This window comes from Mustela nigripes, chromosome X (genome assembly GCF_022355385.1).
Source record: "Mustela nigripes isolate SB6536 chromosome X, MUSNIG.SB6536, whole genome shotgun sequence".
NCBI classification, from domain to species: Eukaryota; Metazoa; Chordata; class Mammalia; order Carnivora; family Mustelidae; genus Mustela; species Mustela nigripes.
Window position 1 is genome coordinate 71,078,735 of NC_081575.1, and position 18,754 is coordinate 71,097,488.

At 38.6% G+C, this 18,754-nt stretch overlaps 1 protein-coding gene across 4 annotated transcripts in view; it reads left to right on the forward strand.

Annotated features, from left to right (window-relative positions):
- The window catches only part of OPHN1 (oligophrenin 1), a 526,945-nt gene that overhangs the window by 405,749 nt on the left and 102,442 nt on the right, over positions 1 to 18,754 (forward strand). For all 4 annotated transcript variants that reach the window (XM_059385802.1, XM_059385799.1, XM_059385801.1 and 1 more), the window contains exon 19: positions 6,340 to 6,499. In XM_059385802.1, the coding sequence (XP_059241785.1) occupies positions 6,340 to 6,499 (160 nt within the window). The remainder of the gene's footprint in view (positions 1 to 6,339; positions 6,500 to 18,754) is intronic.

Genomic DNA, 18,754 nt, shown 5'->3' on the forward strand with positions numbered 1-18,754 from the left:
TTTTTTTTGTGGTGAATTTTTCCGTCTTGTCATTTTGTCCAGGTAAGTGTATATGAAGGAGCAAGTAAAATACTAATAGGGTGGCAACAACCCCAGGAAAATATGCTTTAATCAAATAAGAAGAGATCCCAAATCGTGAGGGCGGAGAAAGGGGATAAAAAGAGCTTCAAAAAGGAAGAAAAAAAAAAAGAAAAAAGAATTTAAAAAAACGAATAAAGAATAATATAAAAAAGAAAAAATATATATATTAGATAAACTAGTTAAAATACGTTAAAAAAGAAAAGGGTAAGAGTTAAAAAAAAATTGACCAGAAGGCAAGAAAAAAAAATGAAAAAGAAAAAAATTAAATTAACTGCAAGACTAAAAAAATCACAGGGAGAAAGCCATGAGTTCCGTGCTTTGCTTTCTCCTCCTCTGTAATTCTGCTGCTCTCCTTGGTATTGAAACCGCACTCCGGGCGCCTGGGTGGCTCAGTGGGTTAAGCCGCTGCCTTCCGCTCAGGTCATGATCTCAGGTCCTGGGATCCAGTCCCACATCGGGCTCTCTGCTTGGCAGGGAGCCTGCTTCCTCCTCTCTCTCTGCCTGCCTCTCTGCCTACTTGTGATCTCTCTCTGTCAAATAAATAAATAAAATCTTTAAAAAAAAAAGAAAGAAACCTCACTCCTTGGTAGGTGAACTTGGTCTTAGCTGGATTTCTTGTAGATCTTCTGGAGGAGGGGCCTTTTGTAGTGATTCTCAAGTGTCTTTGCCCCAGGCGGAATTGCACCGCCCTTACCAGGGGCCGGGGTGAGTAATCCGCTGGGGTTTGCTTTCAGGAGCTTTTGTTCCCTGAGCGATTTCTGTAAAGTTCTGGAGGACAGGAATACAAATGGCGGCCTCCTGGTCTCCAGCCCAGAGGAGCCGAGAGCCCGGGTCCCCACTCCTCATTGCGCCCTCAGAGAACAGCGCCCAGTTACTCCCGTCTGCCTGACCTCCGGCTGCACTCCAAGCTCACCGAGCCTGTGGCTGGTTAAAGGCAACCCCGAGGTGTGAGCTTACTGTCAGCTCTGTCTCTGTAGCCGGCTTTCCCGTTCCAATACCCGCAAGCTCAGCGACACTCAGACACCCCCTATCCTTCTGTGACTCTGCGGGACCTGAGGCCACGCTCACCCCGCGTGCGCTTCGCCCTGATTTGGCCTCTGGAGCGATGTCCCTCAGTGGAATAGACTTTTAAAAGTCCTGATTTTGTGCTTCGTTGCTCCGCCGCTTGCGGGGAGCCGGCCCCTCCCCCCCCCCCCCGGGGTCTATATTCCCGTCGCTTTGGATTCACGTCTCCGCCAGTCCTACCTTTCAGAAAGTGGTTATTTTTCTGTTTCCAGAATTGCTGTTCTTCTCTTCGATCTGCCGATGGATTTGCAGGTATTTGCAATCTTTAGACAAGCTATCTAGCTGATCTACTGCTAGCTGAAGTAGTCGCAGCCTGCTACTTCTCCGCCACCTTGACTCCTCGCCCTGAACTTTTTTTTTTTTTTTTTAAATTTGACAAGCAGAGATCACAAGTAGGCAGAGAGGCAGGCAGATAGAGAGGAAGGGAAACAGAATCTCTGCTGAGCAGAGAGCCCGATGCGGGGCTAGACCCCAGGACCCTGGTATCATGACCTGACCTGAAGGCAGAGGCGTTAACCCACTGAGCCACCCAGGCACCCCAAGAGTCAGATTCTTAACTGGCTGACCCATTCCAGGCACTAGTGGGCTTCTATCTTTTTACTGTGTCCCCAATCTATAGATTTCTACATCTTTTTTTCCTTTAGTTTATTTTTTAATGAAAAGTGATCATTTGTTTTTTAAAGTTGGATCGAGAGGCTTGTGCTTATTCCAGTTCTTTTTTCTTTTTCTCTTTCCTGATACAAGTTTTTTTTTGGGGCTATTTGATTTTAGGGTTTTTTTGTTTGTTTGTTTGTTGTTTTGAGATATTTGCTTTTGGGTTTGTTTTGTGTTGTTTTGGTATTTTTATAGTGCTGTTGTTGGTGTTTATTGTGGGAAAGACAAGCACACTTGTTGTTCTTCCAACAATATACACATAATGTATGACTCCCCCCCCCCCATTACTTTCAAGAGAAGGACTTTCTTAGATTCATTAGATGGCAGAGCTGGAAGCATCTTCCGATGACCTAGTAACTGTCTCATTTTACAGATGAGAGAATACATAAGTGGGATAAAAAAAATAAGCCAAAAATCACATAAGTGATGGAACCAGCTTTAATGAACTGCTTCAGTTTTTATGTTTTCTGTCTTTATTGAGGTACAATTGACAAGTAAAAATTATATATATTTAAGATATACAACTTAATGTTTGGTGTATGTATACATTGTGAAATAATTGCCACAAGAAAGCTATTAATATATCCAATTTCATAATTAATTTAATTTTCTTCTTTTTGTGGGGATTACACATAACATTTACCCACTCAGCAAATTTTAAGTATAATACAGTATTATTAATTCTATATGTGCTGTTATATATTCGATCTTCAGAACTTAATCATCTTATTAAAACTGGAACTTTGTACTTCTTGACTAACATCTTCCCATTTTCCCCTCCCTCCAGCTCCTGGCAACCACCATTCTACTCTCTACTTCTAAGTCTGACTATCTTGGATTCTACATATAAGCAAAATTGTTTAGTATTTGTTTTTTTATGTCCAGTTTATTTCATTTAACATGTTTCTAGGTTCATCCAGATGGTAGCAAATGGCAGAATTTCCTTCTTTTTAAAAACTGATTAACATTCTATTATATGTATATATTTATCTATTTGTCCATTGTTGAACACTTAATTTCCTTCCATATATTGGCTAAAGTGAATAAGACTGCAGTGGGACTACACATATCTTTTTGATATAGTTCTTTCATTTCCTTTGGATTGTCTATGCAAAATGAACAAACCTTTCAGAATCCCTAATAAAAGTAGAAAGAGAGTTTCATTTGAGCCCAAGTTAGGACAGCTGACCAGGAAACATGGTCTTTACAAGGAAGGAAGTGCTCCAGAAAATGAACATATTTTGTGGGTCTATATCCTTTTTTTACGTCTTATAAAGGCTCAAAATATTATAGATTAGCACATAGACAGGGATCACAAGTTTTTTCATACAGGAATGCAGGTGATGTTGAATTTCTGAGAGAAAAATGTCAAGAAAGAATTCTTGACACATTTTCAGTGCAGAAGGTTTTTATTAAAGCATGGAATAGGACCCATGGGTAAAATTGGTGTACTGTGACTGTGTGGAGCAATTGACTATATACATTCAAGTTGGGGGAGAGAGATAAGGGAGGTCAATAAAGGGATTTCCACATGTTAAAGAGAATTTAAAGGATCCTGGAGGTCTGGCTATTGTCAAGCTAAAGTCCCTTTTAAATCTCTAGCAAAACATCAACACTAAAGTAACAATGAGTTCCTTGTGGAATGTCACACCCTGCATATCTCAGGTTATTTCTCAGTGGGCTGCAAGTTGTAAGGAAATTTAATTTTATCTACATTTCTTTTGCCTTTGTTCTCCACATCATAGGGAGTAGGAACATTGACTGACATCTCAAGGACATGATGGTTTTCCTTTAGGCTGTGCATTCCCAAAGTAGGTGTACAATGAATACATGTTGAGCCATAAATCAGGCTTTTGATTTAAACAATGTTTGTGTACAGTCATGCTAAAACTAAAGAAGAAATCTAAAATGGCTTCCCTTGTATATCAGTCCTTGAGAGAGCTTTTCTCTCATCAAGGTATATATCCAGAAGTGGGATTCCTGGATCATAAGGTAGTTCTATTTTATACACATTTTAGTTTATGACCTCTGATCTAAGCCCTCTAATCAAAATTATTTTTCTAAACTGGATGCTTTTTACAACCTTCTCTGATAGCCATTTTTTTTATTTTAAATTTTGATGTTCCAGAAGTTGTATCCATTTTTGCTAGTCCATGTGGACTAGAGAATTTAAGATCTGTTTGCTGCCAAGTCATATCACAAACTCCTACCTAATTCACTACTAACAATGCTCTTATTTTTATTTTATTTCTCTCATTATCTCACACTTTTGAGTGTGAATTATACCTCTTAATGATAATGTATAATAAAAAGAGAGATGTCAAATGCAAAAAAATCTCCCTCCCAAATAGCTTACCTTCCAAATCTTGTAAGAAGGACAAGAAGAAAAATAATGTCCTGAATAGGATACCAGGAACCTCACTTAGAAAAATAGAATGTGGCATTAGCTTAAAGGGAACCCTGTAAGCGTGTTTCCTTAACAGGAATTAGATAAGCAAGCACTGAGATGCAATAGGATGACTGTAAGACTTGTGACCCAACAAATATGAATTTGAATCCTTGTATTGCCATGAAGTCACAAACTGTGTGACCTTGATTAAGTGCTTTACCTTCTGTGAATGTAGCGTTCAGAGATAAAACACTCTGCCTTTTTGGAGTTGGGAATATTAAGTGAGCTCTGTCACGTTTACCAGAAGTCCATTCCTTTCAGAGTTCACAAAAGGAGATAAGCATTCACACATGTTGGAGGCTGTTACATAAGTGTCCTTGCCTTGCTACTAGTGGTTTAGCCACTTGGTGGTGGTATGGAGTAGCTTTTCCATTTTAACATCTCAAAAATATTGTTGTTAAATAATAAGGGTAATTATCAAAATATTTAAACTGTTAAAGCGACCCATCACCAGCCCCAAAGTAAAAATGTCTGTGAATAGTTGCTGTTCATTATCACGTGAATGGAACCCAGCCTTTGTCAGTGGCTTAACAGATTTCATCAGGGTTTGTCTAAGGATTCTGTCTCAGGCAATGACCCACTTAGTAAAAAGAGCATGCCTATTGATGGGGTCAGTCTCTCAGGGGCATTTACCTGGTGGTGGGGAGTTTGAAAATTAGTGTTTGAGATGGGTTGTCTCACTGCCTCACCTCTCTGCCCCCAAACAGCTTCCTATACTTTATTTGCTGCCTCTAGTACTATTTGAAAGATCAGTGGAGGCACTCAGTTCCATTAAAAATAATTAACTGATACCTGCTTTGTATGCGTCACATGCACTTGCACTTGAAAGTTTACCACCTGGTAAGGGAGGCAAATAAGAAACAGAAAATTGTAATGTATTTGCTTGCCAATGGTGTCAGTCAAGAAGAGGACAATAGGCTGTGATAGCCCTGAAGGAGATGTCACCTAAAGGATAAATAGACATTATTTAGATTCAGAAGGAAGAGGACATTCTAAGCAGAAGGAGTGGCATGAAACAACATGGTATAGCCAGAAAACCTAATCTAAGCGGTATAGTGTATCGAGAGTGTCAGAGGTCAGCAGTCCTCAGATGGAGACTCCTAGAGAGGTAATAATAATAGCAGAGATTTCTAATGCAATATTTCCAGGATACCATTCTAAAGCAATTTACTCTATGTAACAGCCCTCTGAGGTGGATACTATTTTTGCATGCAGAAAAACTGAAGTCCAGAGAAGTTAGGTCACTAATACTGTTGCAAAATTGAGTGGTACTGTTAGGATTCAAACCTAGGTCAGATTCGGAGTCCAACCTGTACACTAGGATTAGAAAATAGGCTATAAATTGCAACTTTGAAGAGAGTCGGCCCTATCCTATAAGAGCTACAAAGCCCCTACAGAGAATTTTAGAAAGGAGAGTGATTAGGAATCAGAATATTGGTGATTGCAGGCTTTACTCTGATGAGACTGACTGACTGATTTCAAGGAAATCCCCTTTCTTCTTTGGACCTCTGGTTTTTTTTTTTGTTGTTGTTGTTCGTTTTGTTTTTGTTTTGGGGTGTTTGTGTGTGAGAGAGAGAGAGAGATTTCATCTGTAAATTGAGGACAGTGATGATAAAGGGCTAATTTTAAAGATCCCTTCTAGCTCTTTGAGTTTTTTTACTTTCAAACTAGGGGTGGGGGAGGGGCTAGATTCCTGACTGAAGTCAGACTGGTGAAGCTGGTAGGTACTTCTCTAAGTGTTTTGGTTTTTTTATGCATCCTTTATACATGCTATATTTGTTGCCTAGAATGTTGTCTTGCTTCTTTCCTGTCTTTCTAAATAACTTTCTAACTATAGCTGCCTACTCTCCTTCTCTTAACTCCTACAATGCTACTAAGTTAGCTATGTCTCACTTAGGTACCTAATAATATACTATCTTTTATTCTTTGCTACTTGTTTTCTTTGTGGTATTTTCTTCTCGTATATATTTTAGACTTGCCTTTTCTCCTACTTTTTAGTTTCTCTTTCCCCCTATATCATTTAACATAGTCTTGGTTACAAGGAGTTCTTGGAGAGAATTTTGTTAATCATTTTTTTTCTCTTTTGGCAGTGTATGTGAGCACAGCAAAGAGAATCTTATGACCCCCTCCAACATGGGTGTTATCTTTGGGCCCACTCTGATGAGAGCTCAGGAGGACACTGTTGCTGCCATGATGAACATCAAATTCCAGAACATTGTGGTGGAAATTCTAATCGAGCACTTCATCAAGGTATGTATTCCCTGTTCTCACTATCACTTCTCCAAGCATGTGACACTTTCTCCTAACCAACTTTTAGAGTTGTGTCTCCCTCCCTTGCTCAAGCTGGTAATGGAAGGAAATTCCATTATGACACAATGGCATTTAATAGCATTTCTGACACTGTGAAATTCATTTAGCAAATATTGCTCAATTCTGTAACTATTTTATTATCAGACACCAGGCTCAATTCTGTAACTATTTTATTATCAGACACCATTATCAGATGTACTTGGTATAGAAGAAGAAAAAAAATCATTGTTCCTGCCTTTACAGAGTTAACAGCTTAATATGAAGATAGCCATATATACAAATGAAGATGATAGATATAAAAGTGTTGCATGTATAATGAAACCATAAAGAAATACCTATTCTTTTTAAACCTCATCTCATTTCAAAAACAAAAATACCGTGGTATATTTTATATGGTATATAAAACTCAAGGTACTATACATTATAATTAGGTCAAATAAAAAAGAAAAATTAAGTATAGAGACAGAAAATGAATCCAGGAATGAGGCTAGACAAGAAATAATCATTAACAAGTCCTGTGCACTTGTTACAGATGGCCCTTCATCTGGCTCTAAGCTTTCTAGCAGCCAGTAACATCCTAGGAAGGTATAATTCAATAAAAACTTTTCTGCAGGGGGAGGAGTCTAATGACACAGTCTAAACCCAAGCTCTGCCACTTACCACCTATATTACCACTAACCTATATTTGGTGGGATACAGGTTAGGTTTCTAAGACTCTACATACAAACACAGTGGCTCCAACAAAAGAAACATTTATTACTTGATTAGGAAATAGTCCAGTAAGGTATTCCAGTGCTGGTATGGTGACTTGACAGGGGCAAGAACCCAGTTTCCTTCTTTCTTGTTGTTCTGCCATCTCTAAGGTACTGCTTCACCTGCATGACCATATAAATACCTTCTATATTATATCAGTTGAGAAGGATGAAAGAAAGTCAAATGAAGGATATAACACTTTCCTTTAAGGCCAGGACCTGGAAACCACGTATATCACTTTTATGTAAATAAATGGTATGTAAATAACATTCCAAAATAATCCAGTGGTCACATCTGGTGGATGAGTTAAGGAAGTATAGTTTTCAATTGGGGCCCTCTAGTGCCCAGATTAGTCTTTAGTTCTTTTTCTAAAAGAAAATAAGATAATATATATTGGATTACAACTGGCATTCTCTTCTATATTATCTGTGTAACATCAAACAACTTCTCTGATAGTCATTTTTTTAGCTGAAATGTGAAGATGATAATAAACCTATACTATGTGAAAGTCACATGTCCAAGGCTACTTAGCTAGTAAGAGAGACAGGGTTTAAATCCAAGTAGCCCGGCTTAGAGTTGATGTACTTAATCACTATGAAATGCTGCCTGATGAATCATTTTTGAATGGTGATATTATTGGGCATAGAGGACAATTTGGGATTATCAAGGATGGGTACTTGCAGAGAAGTACAACCTATGTAAGTACTAAATGTGGAAATAAAGGAAAATAGGGAAAGGAAATTTCAAGGAGATGACCCAGCATGAACAAAGGCCAAACACCTTAAACTTCAAGAAATTTGGTATTGTTGGAACATGAAATAAAAATAGCAGTGGCCAGAGATGTGAATGGAGGCAAACAGGGCCAGGTCCTAAAAGGACCTTGTCTTGTCTCGTTGAAGAGTTTGGAATGTTTGTCATTGTTCCTACAGGCTTGGGAAAGCATTGCTTAAAAGTAGAATAGTATGATGGATAGACTTACATTCAGGAGATGTTATCTTGTCTGTAGTGTGAAGGATAGATTACAGGAGAGAGGGTAGTGCCATTGTCAGATCAATAAATAACTGTAGTCTGAGTCAGGGTGGTGGGAAGATACTATTCATGTATGGAAAAGCATAGGACTTAGTGATTAGAAGTGGAAAATGCGGGAGTGGAAGATGTCTGAACTCCGGATTTCTGACTTGGCTGACTAGATGGATGGGGCTGTCTTTCATAAATATAAGAAATAGAGAATGGGAAAGTTTGGGGGAAGATGGAAAAAAAAAACTCGATTTGCTGCGAGTTGAAAGTCAGATTCCTGAAGGATATTGAGAAAGCAGTATTTAGGAAGTAGCTGGAATAAAGTAAGGAATAACAAAGTTTACTCAAAGAAAATATTTATGGTAAGTATTTTAGGCTGTGCAGGTCACAGAAATCTTTTACAACTATTCAACTCCACCTTTATATTGGAAAAGCAGCCATAGACAACATATAAACAAATGAATATTCCAATAGAACTCTGTTTATAAAATAGGGAGCAGGCCTATGGGCTGTAATTTCTTGACTCTTGGTCTAAAGCCCAAATTTCATTTATTGATTTATTACTTGAGTGATATTCATTCAACCAATATGTATTGAGTACCCACTATTTGCCAGGTACTATTTTAGGCCCTGGAGGTACAGCCCTTTACATTCATCTTTAGAATTTACATTCTAAAGGAAGTAGAAAAACAATATGCAAAATAAGTAAAATACATAGTATATTAGATGGTAATAAACATTAAGAAGAAAAATAAAGCAGAGAAGAGGAATAGGAAGGGTTGGAAAGTGATTTTGCAATTTTAAAATATAATAAGGACTCACTAAAAGGACAAATTTTGAGCAGAGATTCATAGGAAATAAAGGAGTGATTTTTTTTTTTTCAGATAATCTGAGGGAAAAGCATTCTAGGCTGAGATAATGGTAAGCACAATATCCCTGAAGAAGAAATGTGCCTATCATGTTCAAAGTGCAAAAATCGTTTTTAGCTAAAACAACTAAAAAAGATTAAGCAAACAAACAAAAATGAAATAGAAGAAGATGGATTCAGAAAGAAAATAGAGAAAGCTGAGTAAATTCTATAGGTCCTTGGAAGGATTTTGATTTTACTGTATCTGAGTAAGATAAAAGGGAGGTTTTTAAGAGAAATAACACAATCTGATTTATGTTTAACAGGACTATTCTGGATACTGTGTAGAAATAAGGGTAGAAGGAAAGAAACTAATTAGGAAGCTGTTTTAACAGTGCAATCAGAAAATGGTTGTATTTTAGATGAGGATAGTAATAGTGGAGATGGTCAAATTAGAAGTGGTCAAATTCTAAATGTATTTTGAAGTCAGAGCCAACAGGATTTGCTGACAAATCACATGTGGAATATAGAAGAGAGGAGTCATGGGTAACTTCCAGGTTTTTAATCTGATCAATTGGAAGGATGAAGTTGCCATTTACTGAGATATATAAGAATGAAGGAGGACAGATTTGAAAGGGGAAAAAAAACGCATTTCAGCCTGTGTGACATCTAAGGTCAGAGAAGGAAACAGGATTAGAGAAATAGAGTTGGCCTTTAACAGCATAGAGATGGTGTTTAAGACAATATGAATGAATATTTTTGCCTAATGAATACTTGTGTGAGAGAATAAATGTTAAACCAAGAACTGAAAACTAAGAAGTGCCAGTGTTTGAAGGGCTAATAGAAGAGATTACAAAACAGATTGAGAAGGATTGGTCAGTGATGGAACTAGGAGACACAGGCCCTGGAAATGAGAGAGTCTTAAGAAGAAAGAGAGGACAGAAGTTTCAATTTCTCAAGACATATCATGTCGGACAAGCACTGAAAAGTACCTACTGCTCTAAATGTTGGTGATTTTTTAAAAATATAAGCAATATATGTATCTGGCAAAAAACACAAACTATACAGAATAGAACACATTTCTATCCTTTACCTATGCTCAACTCCTAATTCCAATCTCATTTCAATAATTTTTTGTCACTTTGGTGATGGAAAAAAGTACATATATACACATATACATGCACTAAAATATTTGATATATTTTATATGCATATATTATTCTTCTACTTAGTACAGCTAAAATCTCTGGGCATTATATATAAAAATAACACAAGAAGACTCTCAAATATGGAAGGAAGAAGGTGAACCAGACTGGCTAGGGACCTTAGGACCTGAGGAATGACATGACCACAACTCACCTGGATTTTGTCTTTGCCTCATCTCCCAGATGGGTAGTGTAGAAGCTGACAACCTGAGAACACCAACAGATGCAGTCAAAAGAGGTATCAACAAAAGCCTACTCTCTTTAGACAAAGGACCTGGAAAGGAACAGCCCTAAAACTCAGAAACAATTTAGATAGTAACCTCTCTACTCCAGCAAAATAGCACAGAAGAAAAACGCAGCCCTACCTCCACCCCTTCCAGCAAATGCTGAGTGGAGAATCTAGATTTCTACCTTTTCTAGGCTGTAGCAATCACCTGAGCCTTTCTCCCCTGATTCCATGCAGTGCTGTCAAGAAGGCCAAGTGGGGACACAGACTTTCCTCCTTACCTGGTGGTAATGAGACCCCATCCTCCACTTTCAATGGTATTGGTGGAGACTACATGAAGCACCTGGACGCCCATGCCTATTTAGCATTGGAGTAACATCAGAGGAGGCTTGGTAGAAATACAGGACTTTCACCACCACTCAGTGGTAATAAGGTTAGCACACTATGATTTCAGTGGAGAAGAGACCATTTGGGGAGCAGTAATGAGCTACCCCTCCTCCTCCAGCCAGAATGGTATCAGCAGAGGTGTAGTGAGAAGTCTGAACACCTACACCTGCCTAGCAATAGCAACAAGTTCTTACCTTCCACTGAGATGTCAATGGAAGACAAGTGGAAAACCTGGACTTTGACTCCATCCTGGCAGAAATGAGGCAGTGCTCCTCCTACCTTATAGTGGTAGTGTCAGAGGAGGCCTGCTATAACAGAAGATATAAGTAAGAACAAGACTCATATAGTACCCAAATTGTACAGGCCTCAGTCAAAAATCATTTGTCAAAATCTTACCAAGATGATTCATCACAACATAAATGAGAAAAGACCATCAATAGAAATCAACATCAAGATGACACAGATGTTAATGATCTGACAAGAATTTTAAAGTAGCCACTATAAAAATGCTTTAATGAGCCATTAGGAATACATTTGAAGAAAAAATAGAGAATCTCAGCCAAGTAATAGAAAGTTTCTGCAAAGAAGTACAGATTCAGAGGTGCCTGAGTGGCTCAGGGGGTTAAAGTCTCTGCCTTCAGCTCAGGTCATGATCCCAGGGTCCTGGGATCAAGCCCCACATTGGGCTCTCTGCTCAGCATGGAGCCTGCTTCCTCCTCTCTCTTTCTCTGCCTGCCTGTCTGCCTACTTGTGATCTCTATCTGTCAAATAAATAAATAAAATCTTAAAAAAAAATACAAATTCAGCAAATAAATAGAAGATATAAATAAAGAAGAACTAAGCAAAAATTATAGAACTGCAAAATGCAATAAATGAAACTTAAAAATCCAATGGATGGGCTCAACAATAGAATGGAGAGGACAGGGGAGAGAAACTGAATTTTTAGAATAACAGAAGTTATTCAATCCAAACAACAGAAGACTAAGAGAAATTGTTGCTAGCAGACCTCTCCTAGAAGAATGGCTAATGTAAGTTCTCTAAACAAAAAAGACACAACAAAAGAAGGAATCTTAAAACATCGGGAAAGAAAAATTAACAATAGAAAAAGCAAATATATGGGTAAATTTTATAGACTTTCCTTTTCCTCTTGAGTTTCCCAATTGTGTTTGATGGTTAAAGCAAATTGTGTTTTAGCTCTATTGGGATAAAACAAAATTTACAGTATGATCTGATGTGATTCTCAATGTATACGACAGAAAAGTTTAAGACAATTGCATTATAAAAGGGGGAGCATAAAGAATGTTAAAAGGAGGTAAGGTTTGTACATTTCAGCAAACAGGTAAAATGTTGAAACCAGTAGCCTGTGATGAGTTATATATGTAAAATGTAACACCTAAAACTACCACTAAAAATATATACAATGAGATATACTCAGAAACACTATAGATAAATCAAACTGGAATTATAAAAAGTGCTCAAGAAAACACAGAAATCCTAAGCCTTTATGTTTTATGTAATAAACAACAAAACTTCCATAGACATGAAACAAAGATCTGTGGAGCTGAAAGGAAAAGTAGAAAAATTTACAATTATACTCAAAGATTTTAACACCCCTCTCTTAGAACCTTTTTACACTGTTGGTAGGAATGCAAACTGGTGCAGCAACTCTGAAAAACAATATGGAGATTCCTCAAAAAAGTTAAAAAGAGGGGCACATTGGTGGTTCAGTGGGTTAAGCTTCTGCCTTCAGCTCAGGTCATGATCTTGAGGTCCTGGGATAGAGCCCTGTATCAGGCTCCTTGCTCCCTGCTCATTTTTTCTCTCTCTCTCTTTCTCCTTCTCTCTCTTTCTTCTCTCTCTTTCTCATCCTCTCTCTCTCTCTCAAATGAATAAATAAACCTTTTCAAAACGTTAAAAATAGAACTACCCTAGGACCCAGCAATTGCACTACTAGGTATATATATACCCAAAGGATAAAAAAATACAGATTCAAAGGGGGCACATGCACCCCAATGTTTATAGCAGCATTATCAACAATAGCCAAATTGTTGAGCCCAAAGAGCCTAGATGTCCATCGACTGATGGGTGGGTAAAGAAGTGGTGTATTTATACAATGGAATATTACTCAGCCATCATAAAGAATGAAATCTTGCCATTTGTAACAAGGTGGACAGAGCTAGAATGTACTATGCCAGGTGAAATAAGTCACTCAGGGAAAGAAAAATATCACATGATTTCACTCATATGTGGAATTTAAGAAACAAAACAGATGAACATAAGGGAAAAGAAAAAAGAGAAGGAAGCAAACCATAAGAGACACTTAATGATCATTATCAAACTGAAGGTTGATGGAGGGAGGCAGGCAGGGATTGAGCTAAATGGCTGATGGGTATTAAGGAGGGCACTTGTTGTGATGAGCACTGGGTATTGTATATACGTGATGAATCACTAAATTCTACTCCTGAAACTAATGTTATACTATATGTTAACTAAAATTTAGATAAAAACTCAAAATATTTTAAAAAAATAACACCTCTCTCTCAACAACTGAAAGAGCATCTAAATAGAAAATCAGAAATTATTTAGAAAAATTCAAGAATACTATCAGCCAACAGAACTTACAGAATGCTCCAACCAACAACAGAAAAATATAAATTTATTTTCAGTGGCCACAGAACACATACCAAGATAGACCATATCCTGGGCCATAAAACAAACTTTAAAAATACCTTAAAAATGGAATTATGCAAAAAAATGGAATTATGCAAAAAAATGGAATTATGCATAATGTCTTCTCTGACCACAATGGAATCAAACTAAAAATCAGTAACAAAAGGCAACATAAGGCTTAGAGGGAAAAATGGCAACATTGAAGAACCCGGGTTCTCCATCCTCCCCACAAAGATCAATGATTGGATAGATGTTTGTGAACACAAATAGCTTTGGCATACCTATAGAGTTCACTTAGGAAGTTTTAGCAACACAGTGGAACCAAGAGAAAAAAAAAAAAAAACCTGAGAATAATTGTGCTAGAAGAGAAAAAAGACTGACTTCATTTGCCTATATCATCCCATTCTCCAAGGTGTCATTGTTCAGTGCCAAGAAGGAACTTCCCAGCTAGAAAATCTTCCCCTCACCATGAAAGGAAGAATAATGTGAACAACCAGCTTCTCCATCCTCTCAGGGCACTGTGTGAAGGTCCATCTTCAGTTTTACCCCACTCAGATTAGCAAAGCTGAGATGTACATAGCTGGCTAGGAATAAGGAAGAAAAGCGTAGGCTGTTACAGACATGCACTGGGAGTGATCACAGTTCACAGATACCTGCTCTGCAGGCAAACTCAGCAGATTTCATCACTGCTAAAGCCAACAGTTCAACAGTGGTATGTGTTCAACAGTGTGAACCCACTGTAGATTTCACCAGCTTTCTCCCCATAGTAGTCATGTTCCCTAATGCCAGCCACCTGAGTTACTCTCTACTCCCTCACCCTTGATGGAGCCCAGGAACCACACTGGCAGTCATCCAAGATCTCTGCAGATGCCCAAGTTTAAAATGGTACCTGCCTGGGACTTGTGCCACCCCTACTGGAGCCCAAGAGACATGCTTACAGCCTGCTTGGGCCTCTGCGGCTTAATGAGTGGAAAATGCCAGCCTAGGTCTCCTAGGCTGACCACTACCACTGTGTGCTCATTGTGGGCTAGTCTAGTCCAGCTGTGCAGCTGCATACCACTGGTCTGATACCTGTCTTTGGCTTCTACCACAGCACATACGTTCTGAGGTAAGAATGTGCAAACATGGGGCACCGGGCTGGCTCATTCATTGGGCATCTGCCTTTGGCTTGGGTCATGGTCTCAGGGTCCTGGGATCGAGCCCCACATCAGGCTCCCTGCTTGGTGGGAAGCCTGCTTCTTTCTCTCCCACTCCCCCTGTTTGTGTTCTCTCTCACTATGTCTTTTTCTGTCAAATAAATAAATAAAATATTTTTAAAAAATGAATGTGCAAACATGGTTGAACATGCCAAAAGCCTGGTCCCCCCAGCACCATTATGCTCACTGGTAGCTGGCCCTCCATGCACATGCATGCACTTAGCCCAACCCTTATCACCAGTAACACTGTAGTGTGCATGCCCTTGGGCAGAGTGTGAGCATACCAACAACCAGGGCCTCTACAGCTGTTTGTGGACCCAGATCAGGCAGATCACAGCAGATCACTAGCTGACACTACTATGCCTGCCTTTAGCTAGCCCCTCTAGCTGTGCATCTGCACACCCTAGCCTGAACCCCATCACCAAGCTCCACTGATGTATATATGCCTCAGGGTAGAATGTGCACCCGTGTGAGATCACAGTGATGTCCAGGAACTCTGCAGTAGCCAGTGAGCCCATAGATAGCCCCAGCCCTTGCTGCCTGCTCTGGTCCCTATGTGTATGTCTGCAAATGACCCCTGCCTATACATGGGCACCTTTAACTGGATCTTACAGCTGACTGTGTGTATACCACCAGGTCAAACCACCACTGCTATCTGTCATTATCTCTAGCTGCTGGACCCAGAGGTGACACTTGGGAACTCAGCAACACTTGCATCCACTGTGGACCCCCTGAAGTGCTCACTAAGGGTCACACAGTTGATAATCCTGTGGAGCCCAGCAGCCTGAACTAAAGAGACAACATACTCCCTCTAGACCTGGTGCTACCATGTTCTCCCACACTTAGAAGCCTGTACCGCTAGACTAAGGATCATAGCACACCTAAGCATGCCCCCACTTATAGGTGAAAGGTTTCTTTTCCAAAAGTAACTCTATAAAGTCTAAAAGAGGTGACTTCTTCTTCCAGTGAGCAGATATCTACACAAGGCTATAAGGACTGAAAGAATTTGGAAACATTTCTCCACCAAAGGAATACAGTAAACCTCCAATAACTGGCTTCAAAGAAATGGAGATCCAGGAATTGCTGACAAAGAATTTAAAATAATTGTTATACAGATGCCCAGAAACTATAAGATAACACAAATAAATAGTGTAACAATATCAGGAAACAATTCAAGAACAAAACAAGAAGTTGAGAGACACCTGGGTGGTGCAATTGGTTGAGTGTCCAACCCTTGGTTTCAGCTCAGGTCATGATCTCAGGGTCGTGACATTGAACCCCATGTCAGGCTCCACACTCAGCATGGATTCTGCTTGAGATTCTCTCTCCCTCTCCCTCTGCCCCTCCTGCTCATGCTTTCTTTCTCTAAAATAAATAAATAAATCTTTTTTAAAAATGAGAATTTCAACAAAGAGAAAACAAAAAAGAAACAAATTTGGATCTGAAAAATACAATGACTGAACAAAAGAATTCAATAGAGAACTTCAAAAACAGACTTGAGCAAACAGAAGCATCAGTGAGTTAGAAGACAAACCAATTGAAATTATCCAGTAAAAGGAGAAAAAAAAAAGAATGGAAAGGAGTGAAAAAAGTCTATTGGACTTACGGGACAACATCAAGCAAAATAATGTACTTCCAGCAAAATAATGTACTCCCAGAAGGAAGTGAGAGGGAGAAAGGGATTGAAAGCTTAAAGGAATAATGACAGAGAACTTCCCAAACCTGGGGAAAGATTTGGACATCTACATTCATGAAGCTAATAAGTTATCACAAAATTTCATTCCAAAACAACTTGTCAAAGACACAATAATAAAACTGTCTAAAACTAAAGATCAGAGAATTTTTAAAGCAGCAAGAAAGAATTATTCTCTCATAAAAAGGAACCCCCATAAGACCATTCCTGAATTTCTCAGCAAAGACCTTATAGTTCAGGAGAAATAGGATGATATATTCACAGTGCTAAAAGAAAGAAACTGCCTACCAAGAATATTTTACCTAACAAAATTGTCCTTCAGAGTTGAAGGTGAAACCTAATAAACAAAAGCTGAGGGAATTCATCACCACTAAACCTGCCTTGCAAGAAATTCTGAAGAGTTCTTTAAGCTGTAACAAAAATACACTAATCAGTAATGTGAAAATATGTAGCACATTGGTAAAAGTAAGCATATAGGCAGATTCAGAATACCCTAATACTATAATATGGTGATGTGTTAGTTACTTATTTCTAAAAGCTAAAGGACAAAAGTTTGAAAACTAGCTAGTTTCAACAATACATTAATAGATATGCAATATTTAAAAAGGCATAAATGGGGGTGCCTGGGTGGCTCAGTCAGTTGAGTGTCTGCCTGTGGACTGGGTCGTGATCCTGGTTTCCTGGGATTAAAACCGGCATCCTGCTCCCTGTTCAGTGTGGGGGGCCTGCTTGTCCTTTTCCCTCTGCCCCTGCCCTGCTTGTGCACTTGCTCTCTCTCTCTCAAATAAATACATAAAATCTAAAAGTATAGAGTATTGGAATGAGATCCAAGTTAAATTATTAGCATAAAATAGGCTGTTTTATATGAAATGTTTTATGTAAGTTTCACACAAATCACAAGAAACTTACAGTAGAATCACAAAAGATAAAGAGAGGAAAATCAAAGCACACCACTTAAAAAATAATCAATTTATCCATAAAAAGGGCAACAAGAAATGAACAAAAATAGAGCTAGAAATAGCCAAAGAATAATTAATAAGATATTAGTAAGATTTTATCAATAATTACTCTAAATATTAATGGATTGAATTCTCCAATCAAGAGGCATAGAGTGGCTAGATGGATTAAAAAATAAACAGGACCCTATGATATGCTAAAAGAGACTTATTTCAGATTTAAGGACATACAGGCCTGAAGTGAAAAGAGGCCAAAAAATAGTTCAGACATGTGGAAACCAAAAGAGAGCAGGGGTAGCTATACTTACATAAGACAAAATAGAATAAACTAAAAATAATAACAAAAGATAAAGAAGGACTTTCTATAATGATAAGGGGGTCAATTCATTAATAATATGTAGCTATCATAAATATATGTGTACCCAATATGACAGCACCTATATATAATTAGCAATCACTATCAGCAAAAACTGTAAGAGAGAAATAGAGAAAAGTACAATAGGTGGAGGACTTAAATACCTCCACTTCAACAATAGATAAGATTATCCAGACAGAAAATCAACAAGAAAACAATGGATATTGTTATGCCCCAATAATGGGTCCGTGATTAAAGGAGGAGACTGATATAAAGCGAAGGTCAAGCAAAGCTTTATTTCACGCCAAGCATCAAGAATCTAACCGAATGCTTGGGGATGCACCTCTTACAAGAGAGGGCGACCCTTCTGTTTCACAGACTAGCTTTTAAGGGCAAAGGCCATGCGGTCGGGCCTGGCCACGCACAGGTGAACAAAGAGATTGTAACACACACAGTAAACTCCACAGTGATGCCAGGTTACCAAATGAGTTACAATTTACCCTAGTAGACATTTGATTTAGCCTATCATAACTTGGTTAGGATTGGCGCCCAAAAGGCTCCCAAAGGGCGGGGCCCATACTCCTTGTTAACCAGGGAGACAGTATGCATCCCCCCACTGACTGGATGTCTCTACCTGGCCTGCCCCTCCCTTGTATCTGGGCTTTGTTACCTGGAGCTGGTTTCCAGGACTTGTTTTAAGTGAATCCCCCGGGGGAAGGGGAGCAGGGACAGTTTAACTTTAATGAAAGCCTCTTGCTAAGTAGGTCCTTACAGAAATGAACCATATTTTAGACCAAATGGAACTAACAGATATATATAGCACATTTATTCCAACTGCAGCAGAATGCACATTCTTCTCAAGTGTACCTAGAATAGTCCCCAGAATAGATC